This window comes from Neophocaena asiaeorientalis, unplaced genomic scaffold, assembly GCF_003031525.2.
Source record: "Neophocaena asiaeorientalis asiaeorientalis breed wild unplaced genomic scaffold, Neophocaena_asiaeorientalis_V1.1 scaffold59, whole genome shotgun sequence".
Classification (NCBI taxonomy): Eukaryota; Metazoa; Chordata; class Mammalia; order Artiodactyla; family Phocoenidae; genus Neophocaena; species Neophocaena asiaeorientalis.
In genome coordinates this window covers 13,078,527-13,091,022 of record NW_020174268.1, presented here as the reverse complement: position 1 = coordinate 13,091,022, position 12,496 = coordinate 13,078,527, and the positions used below count along the sequence as shown (strand labels likewise).

The following is a 12,496-nucleotide window of genomic DNA, read 5'->3' as shown; positions in this document are numbered from 1 at the left end:
CAAAAAAGGGAGAGGGCCGCGTTACCGAAAAAAAAAAAAAAAAAAAAAGTTGGCAGACCAATATTTAAATAGACCAAACTAAACTTTAAGGGAAAAAATTTAATGAAGCTAAAGAGGGGCATCATGTAATGAAAAAGGTATAATTCAACCAGGAAGGTAAAGCAATGTCATATTTATATATGCTCAACAGCATAGATGAGGTATCGAAAGCAAAACTGAGATTTGAAAGATAAATCAAAACAGTTTAGAGGTTTTAACGTATTGTTTTTAAAAGAGCCATCACAAACAAAGTATATATATATATATTTTTTTTTTTTTTTTTTTTTTTTGGCAGGCGGACTCTCAACCACTGTGCCACCAGGGAAGCCCCAAAGTATAAATTTGAACCAAAAAAATCCATTGGCTTGATTAGCATATACGTTCTCCTCAAGAACAGACAAAACTCTTCAAATGAGGCCATAAAAATTGACTCCATAAATTTAAATAAATTATTATCATATAGATGACTTCTCACCCACAGTGTGATTAAACAAGAAACCAGTGATAAAAATCAAACTAAGAAAATGGGGATATACATATTTTAAATAACCATAACATGACATCATTGTGCAGATAATAAAATACTTAGAATCAAAAGATATTAAAATGTTTGCATATTTATACTTTTGAGAGTTGGCCTAAGTGGTATTGGAGGCAACTTACAGCTCTAAATATTACAGTAAATGAAGAAATATGTTTTGTCTTTTTTCCCTAGATTCTAAATGTTATGCTGAATGTAAGAGTACTTTAACATTAGGATATCTTTTAATATGGTCTACTTATTAACAAATTACAGAATAGCTATATAATCATAATAATGGGTACAAAAAACTTTTTGTAAAATTAATTACGCATTCATCATAAATATTCTTAGGAAACCACGAATATAAAATGATTTATTTTACCTGATAACATATATCTACCCAAAACTTAACACAGACCTATTTAGTGGTGAAATGTTAGAAATAATCCTTTGCATAACTAACAATTAATCAAAACCTGTTTTCACCACTCCTTTTCAACATCACGTTGAATAATATAATGACATTTATAGGACACTGTACCTAAAGACAGCAGAATTGTTTTCAAGCTTCATTTGCAACATTCTCCAGAATATAATATAGGTTGGGCTGTAGTACATAAAACAAGTTTCAGTAAATCTAAAAGAATTGAGGTCAAACTGTGTTCTTTGACTACAACAAAATTAAATTAGAAATCAACAAAAAAGAGATTTGAGAAATTTCTAGATAAATAGCACACTTCTAAATAACTCCTGGCTCTAAAAAGAAATCACAAAGAAAGATAGAAAATAATTTGATTTGAATAAAAGCAAAACCACAACACATAACAATTTATTGAATCCTAATGCATTGCTGATGGGAATGTAAGATTCTCCAGCCGCGTTCCAAGAGGGTTTTCTAATTTCTTAAAAAATGTAGCACTTATTATACGACCAGATATTTCTATATTTAGGTGTCTGCTCAGGAAAGATGATGTCATATGTTCACATCTAGACTTGTGCATGAATGTTCTTGGTACCGTTATTCATAATAGGCAAAAACTGGAGACTATCACAAATTCCACCAATTGGTGAATAAATAAATGACATATCATATACCCATATGACGGAATACTATTGCACAATTGAAAGGAAATGAATTACTGATGCATACTGTGACATGAATGAGTTCCTAAAAACATTATGCTAAATGAAAGAAGCCAGATGCAAAAGACTATATATTGTATGATTCCATTTATATGAAATGTCCAGAATGCAGGTTGGTGGTCACATGGGGCTAGTGATGGAAGTGGGGATTGCCTGCAGGTGGGCACAAGGGAACTTTTTAGGGTGATGAAAATGTTCTAAAACTGGATAGTAGTGATGATTGCATGACTCTATAAGGTCTTTAAGAAAGCACTGGCTTGTACACTTATAAAATTTGTGGATTTTATGGTGTGTATATTATACCTCAATAAAGCTAATAAAAACTTGCAAAGCAAAATTTAAAGCTCTTAGCAAATGTAGAATAATAGTGTTATTGCCTTGGATTAAGGAAGGGTTTGTAAACTACTAAGTAAACATACATAAATCATCTAGGAAAAAGTTGATAAATGTGATCATTAAAATATAACATGTTTTAAAACCATAAAAAGTGAAAAGATGAGCCACAAAGTGAAAGATGATATTTGCAGTTTATTTGTAATACAGTGGGTTTGTATCCTGACCCTATGAAAAATCATGCAAACTAATAAGAAAAAGAAAAACCATTAGGAGAATGAAGAATATAAACAGTTCACTGAAGAGCAAACTTGATTTGGCTAATAAGCATATGGAAAGATACTCGACTTCGGTAGCAATCAAAAGTACAAAATTTAAAAGTTACCTTTAATACCCACTAGGGTGATAAGCTTTAAAATTTTTGACAGTATCAGGTGTTGGCAAGGATATGCATAAGAGACTTTCAGGTCACTGGTGGAGTTGTATAATTGTTACAATCACATTGGGGAACAATTTGGTAATTTTCAAAAAGATGAAGCTACTCTATGACTAATTATTAATTGTCTCTGTGACATGGAGACATTCATGTATGTGCATAAATGTTCAGTGTAACATCATTGGTAATAATGAAAAGTTGGAAACAACGTAAAAGAATATCAGTAGGATAACAGAAATGAATTTAGGTATATTCATACAATTGGATATATTCAGCTTTGAAAATGAATTAACAAAAGTTAACTTTCATAAACCTAACATGAAGCAATAAAGCAAGTTGTAGAAGGATGTATAGTAGTGATATCATTTATCTAAACTTCAAAAATATGAAAAAATAAAATAATAAATAGTTTAGGAATAGGTACATATCTAATAAAAGTATAAAGACATGCATGGCTGTATAAAAGCAAATTCATGATATCGTTTACCCCAAAACATAGTGGAAAGGATGGGCTCATGGGCAGGTACCTAGAAGTGCTTATTTTTAATACTTTATTTCTTAAGTTGTAGTAATGGTGGCTACATGAGTATTTATTATATGATTTCCTTTCTTTTTAAAAAGTCAGATCATAAGAAAATAAATGGGTAAGGAAAGGGATAACAGAAAAAGAATTCAGAACTTCGTTGGCATTATAGAAATCAGATGTGATCTGAAAGCACAAAATAGAATCAGTTGAACTTGAAGTTCAAAACAAAAGTTCAAAACAAAGCATTAGAAGACATTATACATTGATGAGAGGCACAGTTTACGTAGATGATGTTATGGTCATAAGCCTCAAAGCATCAAATATTGCATTCAAATATGTAAGGAAAACCATTAGAGATACTATAAGTAATTGATAAGAAGCAATAGTCTAGACAGTATTTCTCCTTCAGAATGGGGCCAATTGAATAGATAACATATAAAGATATAGAGAAATTGAGGATATATTCATAAAACTTGACTCAGTAGATATATGCTCAATCTTATATGCTTTAAAAATATACTTTATGGCTATAGGATATTTACTAAAATAAAAAATCATGTCCTTGACCATAAAGTAAACAATGTGGACACAGTAGAGATTTTACTGGCACCATTTTCTGACTGTAAGGTAATAAAATTAGAAATTAAAAAAAAATTGAGCAAAAAAAAAAATTCAACTATTTAGAAATTAAGAAATGTTCCCAAAAACCTGCTAATGAAGAGAAGATAATAAAATGAAAATAAGTTCTTTAAAATTATCTATTCATCACAGCAAAAACATACTCAGAAGTAAATACGTCCAATATTGAAGAATAAAGATAATGATAGGAATGTATACTCATATTGCAGCATTGATTAAAGGACAGCAGAGTAAGCTAGGAAGTACAAATTAATAAAGATGAAGACTAGCATCAAGAAAGAAAATAAAACAAAAACTGTTGAAGGGATCACTGACTACAAGAGTGATTTTATTGAAGGAATCAATAAAATGGATAAAACTTTTTCATATCTTGTTAATATAAAATGGAAAAATTTGGGAATGAAGAAGGGCCTTCAGAAGTATAGGCCAGATTATAGTAATTATAAGAAAATATGACAACATACAAGATGTTCACTTCTAGTCCTTGGTAATAACATCATTTTGCTACAAATATTTTTAAATACTTATTTTTTGGGTTCTTTATACATATACATACTACTTCTTGCATCAAATAAAAGGTGGGAAGAGTAAGATCACTAATAAACAAGGTAAAAGTACAGGTGCACAGAACATAATCCTGTTTTGCTTCAATAGTAATCACTATCTGATATTTCAACAGAACCATGCTATGGTCCTTTAGTTCATAGTTGTGTTTTGATACAATTTCTCATAAACACCGACAGATGCATGTATTATTGAGTTCCTATAGCTTATCCATTCTTAACCTCAAAGTAAAAGGCTGAAGAAATTTAGGTTAAAACCTCAAAATATTTTACAGTTCTCCTGATAGATTAAAGGAATTTGAAAAGTATAATAGTGTCCATTGTTAGAATAACTAATGATTCTTAACTATAGAATAATATATAGAATAGTAGCCTAAAATGATCTTACTTTCAGTTCATTAGAAAGGAAATTGAAAATGTAAATAATATTTTAATGTATTTCCTGAAAATCATGAAAAAATTTATTAGCTGCAGTAAGGAAGAGCTATACCACGTAGCTTAATTGAAGGACTCAATTAGATAGATTTGTAATGAACTGAACTTATAAACCTAATGCAGTTTTGATAAAAATTCCAAGTTTTCTTTAAAAATTTTCAAAAATTGTTGTAAAGCTAACTCAGGTGAACAAACAAGTAAAAAGTCAGTGAAGATTAAAAAATAAGTATAATGAGTGTGTATTGTGATAAGTCTAGTAGACCTTATACTAAGAAATGAGCTAAAAAAAGAGGTGAATAGAAACCCCAGGTACACATGCTAATGTATGTATGTTTAGATATGAGGAACATTATTAAAATGTGAATTAATAATTAGCAGCAAAAAACTGTTTAATTTATGAATTGAAGTCTTACCCCAAACCATGCTTCCTCTCTCATCTTTTGTCCCCAAGCCCTAATTTTTGCATTTGACTGTTTTATTATTATTATAATACATAGGATTGGTGAAACTGCTAGTAATTTGTACCTTGATGTTGGAGTATGAATGTACATATTTTTGGAGGTCACAAACTTCAAAGTCTCATAAAATAAAATTAAACTTAAAAGTTTTAACCTTATAATTTTCATTACAAGAATTTATCCTAAGGAAATGATCATGCCGAAGGATTTATGTAAAAGGACAAAGTTTTGTTTATGGTAGAAAAAAATTTGAACATAACATAAATGGCCAACAGTAGTGAATGGATAAATTATGCTACATTCTAGTTATAAACTATATTTAATAGCTGAAATTTTAAGACACAATATGTTGTTTTACAGGTGACAAGCTACAAATTATCTTATGTAGAATTATTTCCATTGTATTGATATTATCTATATCTATCTATCATATACTTATGTGCAACGTAGTTAGTCTGAAAGAACATCAACTGATATTTATAATGATTATCTCTGGGTTATAGAATTATGGGTTTTCTTTTTTTTCTTTGTCCTGTTCCAACATATTCTCTGAATTTGTTACAAGAAGTATTTTTTGGTCATCCCCCCCAAAATACTTGTTTTGTGAAGAAGGAAATTGGGGTGTGTTTTTAATGGAATGGTTAGTAAGCTAATAAATGTGTAATTTGTATGAGATTAAAAGGTTACTCTTTTAAAAAAATCGATTACACTCAATCCAAGTGGGCAGAAATCCTATAAAATTAAAAAGGTAAAGCAGCTAGGCACTAAAGTCTGAAGTCTATTTAGGTCTTAAACAGGTTCAAGTTGTTAGTTTCTCAAATACATACCCTAGTGAAGCCTTTCTGAACTGAATACATAGAGCTGGGTCTTTCATTAGAGGTCCTCTGGGAAACAAAATCATGTGATGTACAGGGCCAGCATGCCCATTTTATGCCTGAAATGATGGATGCCACTTTTGGCTATCTCTTGATTGCTATGAGACAGCATTTATTGGTGAGCATTGTTTCAAAGAAAACTGCAAGAGGAAGCTGACTCATCTTTTTCCTGGTATGTGCAGTATTCTTCAAGTCCCCCTAAGAGGTAGAATTAAGCTGCTCTGTAAACATTTACTTTGGAGGAGGTAGTCAAGAGAGCATGAATTTCTTTAGTCGTTGAAATTATGGTGTCCCAGTTAAGGAATTACTCTAAATTCCAGATAGCCTAATTTAAATGACTTTTACCAGCTCCGTGTATCAAAGAGATATATCAAGAGATATACATTGGCATTTGTTTTTCTTGATTGGGAGCAAATGAAAGTGTCAGGCTTCCTTTCCTTAGGTGTGGCTGGAGTTGGAAGAGACTAAAGCCTTCCCCTTCATAATCCCAAAATATCCATCTGTCCTGTTATTTTTTTTTTTTTAAATGACCATTTGACTTTTCCCAGTCTTAAGTGTTTTACAAACACAGCCATTAGACACTTGCCCTAGCTTCCTTTTGGATTTAGGTAATTGCTGTTTCCTTCTCTGGGCTGAGGAGGATTGGGTGAGGGGAAATAGCTGTCCTGCCTCTTTTGTTGTGCAGCGTGAAGCTTGAAGGCTGATGTTAGAAGAGAGGATTTCCAGGTGAGTGGTGCCCAGATAAATGCTCATTATTTGATTTGTGCACTAATTAAGGTAGCAATAGCTCCTGTAATAAACAGTGAAGTTTAAGTAACTTACCAAACTAGTAGTTTCTTTCTTATTCACTTAAAATCCAAATGGGTATCCTCAGCAGTTGATTTTCTTCAGGCTGTGCTTTAGAGACCCAGGCTGCTGCTTTCATCTAGTACCTCTGAGTCTTCATCGTAAGGCTCCTGTGTTGCTGCCTTGAGGAAGAGCATGGAAGAGTACATGAGTGTTTTTTCTGTAGCCCAGGCCTAAAAATGATCCACAACTTTTCTTCTCGGGTTCCATTGGCTAGAACTCAGTGGCCGCACATAGCTGTAAGAGAGGCTGGAATTATAGTATAGCTGTGGGCTCAAGAAGAAAGGAACAAAAGTTTGGTGATTACCTAATCAGTTTGTGTTATAGTTGCCAAATCCACACAGGGAACAATAGAAAATCAAGGTAAGAAATGAAATACTGAGCGTTGGGGGCCAAGAAGTTCCAGATCTTGACTTCTAAGAAAGTGACATGAATGAAAGGCATGTAGTAATTCCCTGGGCTAGAGCTAAGTGTTCCAGGAGGACTTTAATAGAGCTTTCTATTCTAAGTATGGATTTCGTAGGGGAGCAGTTAAATGGGTCAACAGTTAAATGAGCCACAGATACAAGCAGTAATGAGTTCCCTTTACTGCTGTCGAATTATTTTGCTTTCTATTCAGTTTTAACCATACTTACAAATTTTTGTTATTAAAGTTTTACATAGATTATTTCATAGACTTTGGACAGAAAGGATTTGAAAATTCTGTTGTTGTCTCTGTGTTAAGGGAAACTAATAATTTAACCTAAGAAAATAACTCCTAACTAGCTATTAGAAATTTGAAAATTATAGCTGTCAACATTTATACACTGTTTTATAATTTGTATACTTAACGTTTTAGTTTGTGCGGACATTTTGAGAAGTGTTTAAATAGTAGTCTTGGTATTTTAGAAGACAGCTATGCTATAAATTGTGATTTAGTAGATGGAAGTTAGTAAACATTACTTATGTAATTCTGTATCTGCTTATAGATTTTACTGCTTATCCTAACATCATGTGATTAGAAAATCCAGTGTGTTTCCTAGTATGATTTTTTTTTTGCCCCTGTTTCTCCAGGAGAAAAGTTGAAATTATGCATACCCACAGTCTTTTTACTCTTCTTGGAGAGAGGCTGATGTTGCATACAAACACTGTGACTGTCACCACGTACAACACACTTTATGAGGTAAAAACTTAAAATGTGTGATGCTAATTTTAAATGTATGCAGTGGAAACCCTCTGTGATTGGAATAGCAGTTGGTCAGTTAATCTAAAAAGGCAGGAATCCTTAAAAAAAAAAAAAGATGAACACATACTTACATTTTAAAATTTTTGTTTAAAACATATCCATGTACACTTATTTGCCAATCTTCTTACGTTGGGCCTAGGCATTTTCTTTGAGTATGGGTTGGCTGATGGGCTTTGCACAGTTTTTCTCACATAAATCACACCCATTATGCATTATTTATTCATTCTTTCCCTCCCCTTACCCTCCCCGCTTTTCCCTCTCTGTCTCTGAAATGTAGCAACTACTAACATTAACCTAGAGTTGAGACTGGGATAAAATGTAGGTAAGAATTATTTGTAAAAATGGTATCTGGAGAAATTTTAGATCCCATCATCTCAATTCAGAAATCCTTTTCTTAATTATTTCTAACAGATGGCCATACAAATTGGGTTCATTATTTTCTGTGAAATGTGTGTACTACCTCATTTTAAATACCAGTAAAATATTAGGAATATTCTCTTATATTAACCTTCATTTTACTTTCCTGCAGCTAATTTTCAGAGGTCCTACTTCTTTTCTCTAGTGCAAAGATTAGCAAACTATAAGCACCTGTCTTTGTAGGGCCTTGAGCTAAGGATTGTTTTTATGTTTTTAAATGGTTGAAAGTAATCGAAAGAAAAATAATGTATGACATGTAAGCCTTATATGAAATTTAGATTTCAGTGTCCATAAATAGTTCTGTAGGAACATAGCCATGCTCATTCCCTTACATATTGCCAATGGCTGCTTTTGCATTATAGTAGCTGAGTTGAGTACTTGCAACAGAGAACGTTTGTCATCTTTACATTGTTGCTCGGTACAATGCAGTAATTGGACAGTGTTTCACGTACCACCTGTATTGCCCAACCTAATATATATTTTTTAATAACAGTGTATATCCATCATGTCAAAACAAGAGAAAAGTGGACTTCACATCTCACACTTTAACATATACTGGAGCGTGGGTTATTTTGTTATAGATGTAGATAGCAAAACATTGTGACTGTTAATACAAGGAGACTCTAGTTGTGCAAAAAGCCATAGCAAATGTAAGTTTCAACATACGAATTTTGGGGGGCACAACAAACATTCAGTTTATAGTAGCAGGCTATATACGCTCTCTGTTGCAACTGCTCAGCTCTGCAGTTGTGGCTCAGAAGTGGCCATAGAAAATATGAATCAGATGAGTGTGGCTGTCTAATAAAACTGTACTTACAAAACGGTAGGCTGGATTTGACCTACAGGGCATAATTTTTTTACCTCTGTTTTTATATTCTCATCAGTAAATTTAAGAGTTGTTGCCCTTTAAATAAGGCTACTTTGTCTTTTTCATCTAAGCTTAATTTTCCTACTTTGTGTCGGTCATTCTTCAAATTACATGATTTGTAAACTTTACGCTCCAGAGTGCTGCTTTTTTAAAATTATAGTAATATTTTAGTATTGCTCCAATATTTTGCCTACGGAACTGAATAAGCACTAATAGAAAGGCCTATCCTATGCAGAGCATCTTTATTCTGATATTATTATATTTCCCTAATAATAGTAACTGCCTTTTTTGAGTACTTCCTATCATAATCCCCTTGGTAAGTACTTTACATACATTATCTCAAATCTTTACAATATTGCTATGAAGCTGGTATTTTTATTGCCTTTTTAAACAGACAAACTGAGGCTCACAGGTTAAATAATTTGCTCTATGTCATACCACTAATAAATGGTCATAAAATAGGCATTTCTCATAGTATATGTACGTAAGGCAAAAAATATCAGAATCTACCTTCAGCTGACAGTATTAAAGTCCTCCTCTGAATCAAAACTTTGCTGCCATATCAGATTAGGGTTCTGAATCTTAGTGTCAAATACTGATTAACTTGTATCTTTTTTTTTTTAAAACGTTTTTATTGGAGTATAATTGCTTTACAATGGTGTGTTAGTTTCTGCTTTATAACAAAGTGAATCAGTTATACATATATCCCCATATCTCTTCCCTCTTGGTTTAACTTGTATCTTTACCTTGGTTTTCTTACCTACTAATTGCTCTGGTCAATAATGCCTGTATATGTTTTTTAATCATTCTCTTTCCTCCACAAATTTCTGACCCTTGCTTGTTTTGACCTATTAGTGTTAATAGAGTAGAAAGTCTTTGTAGTCAATGAAACCTTACATTAAAATAAAAGTTCCACATAACATTATATGTTGAATTTGAAAGATCATCATGTGCTTGTAACCTTAAAATAAAATGTCCCATGTATATATACCTGCACATGTCATTCTCCTCGTCTTCCTGAAAAGTGGCTCAGCGGCAAGTGCAGCAGCGTCTGTACCACCATCTACGTTCATCGGCACTCTCTCAGTGTCCGGATTTTATCTCTGATTCCATAACTTAGGTGGAGAAAGTCAGGGGAAGTTTGGATCTTCTGATACTGGACGTTGGATATTGGATGTTGCAGAGATTTGGAAATAATGAAGGAACTAACTTTCAGGGCCTCCATCTGACCAATTTGGCAATAATGTAGGCTTTCAAAGTAGAAAAATAATCATGGTTCATTGGAATGAAGGGCCCTGAGTCAAGTATGATACTCTAAAAAGAAAAGTTAAGTGTACAAAAGGTCAAAAAAGAAAGATGGTTGCGGTATGATTGTTTAGCACTGTTGATTCCACAAAAAAGTAGAAAAGGACTTCAACAGATGGTTTACTACTACTAACAAATCAAATTGTAATATCAGTGACAGGATGGTGGATGACTAATTCTAGATCACCAAAGTTTAAAGACTGCATCATTTTGGAGAGTGGCATCTGGTTGTAAAAAATTTAAAACTCATCCCCAATGACCCCCCACCCCGCCAAAAAAAATGAAAACTCAAGTGATAGGTTCAAACTTAAATTCTCATCAAATAGTAAGTGAAATTTAACTAAAGAAAGAAAACTCAACTAACTTGAGTTTGATTTACTATGTGAACATCAACCAAGGCCTGTACCCCTAGCAAGAATTAGTTGGTTGATAACCTGCAGTTTGAAAGCTCATTTTATCTTCATTTTCTTTTTTGGTTTGAGGAAATGACGTTAACTCCAAGCATTGTATCAGAACACATATTACTACAACTGTAGAAAGGTATAAATCAAGTACAGAGATAATAAAGAACTCTGTCAAACCTACCATACTGATAAATGATATTTTAGAATGTGTGGTTTTCACAAAGTGTTTGGAAGTTCAGTTATTGTAAAGATTATGTCACTGTGATCTTTAAAATTCTAAATCTGATAAGATGCCTATGATAAAATAAACAGTAAATATTAGAGGACAAAGTAATTTAGAGTTTTTAGCAGGATATGTCAGACAACATTGCATAAGCTTTGAAGATCTAAAAATCTATTTAAATTATTCTAAAAACAAAAAAAAAATTTAATTGAAAAAACATCCCTATCTCCTAGTTTCCTGAGGTGAATTTATTCTTATAGATCATATAATGAAATGAGTTGGCTTTAATGAATCCTCTTTGAAATTACTCAAGGCTATTCTTTATACAAATATTTTTTTGAGAATTATAATATTTGTAAAATTTGTATCTTACATTTTATTTGCTTTATTTTTACTTTGTTACTCCATCTCTAAATTATGGATTATTATGTTTTCTTAATGATTTGTAGCACTTCCTAATACACTTAAATTTTTTTGTTAGATTGTAGAATATGTCTCCTAAAGACAAAACTAGATTTTTCTATTTAATATACTTGTAGATCTGTCTGAACAACAATATATGATTATTGATCCAATGCTTTTTTTAAATATTGTGATATTAATTTTACTTTGTAGGTTTGGATTTACTATTTCTCTTTACATACTATTCCTATAATTCAGTTCAACACTTACCGTAGACAGAGGGAGTCAGGTATGGGATCTTGTCGTCTGAAGAGCTGTTTCCCATGGAAATAATGAACTGATTTTTTTAATGTATATTTTTTACTTTACCTTTTTCAGTAAGGGTATAACATTACTGGACACAGTTTTTTTTACAAAGGGGTAGTAACTTTAAAACCTTTAAGTATCTCATAATAAAACATTTTTTTCAAAATTATAGAATCTTATGTGTAGGTAGTATGTTAAATATCATCTTATTCAAACATTCTTTTCACAGATAAAGAAACCAAGAGTCAAAAAAGTAGTAGAGCTTGTCCAAACTGTATAAATACAAAGGTTTTCTGACCCCCTGAATATCTACAGCGGCAGTTGGATGTAACAGTGGGGTTAATAGTTTGCCATTTTAAGAAGTAAACCAGTACTATTCCTGTCTCATAAGTCGAGCCTACTAATCCAAAATGATTTATGCTTGATAAGTCCGGGAAGTCAGTAGGTCAGAGAGGAAGCTCCAGTAGCTCCTGCTTAAGCCTAAAGTCTTTCTGTGACCCATGAATTACGAGATAATACCATTTATAAAA

General features: G+C 32.2%; 1 protein-coding gene across 2 annotated transcripts in view; it reads left to right on the top strand.

Moving 5' to 3' along the window:
- NBEA (neurobeachin) overlaps window positions 1-12,496 on the top strand; it is a 609,882-nt gene that overhangs the window by 162,956 nt on the left and 434,430 nt on the right. For both annotated transcript variants that reach the window (XM_024755508.1, XM_024755505.1), the window contains one exon: window positions 7,870-7,978. In XM_024755508.1, the coding sequence (XP_024611276.1) occupies window positions 7,870-7,978 (109 nt within the window). The remainder of the gene's footprint in view (window positions 1-7,869; window positions 7,979-12,496) is intronic.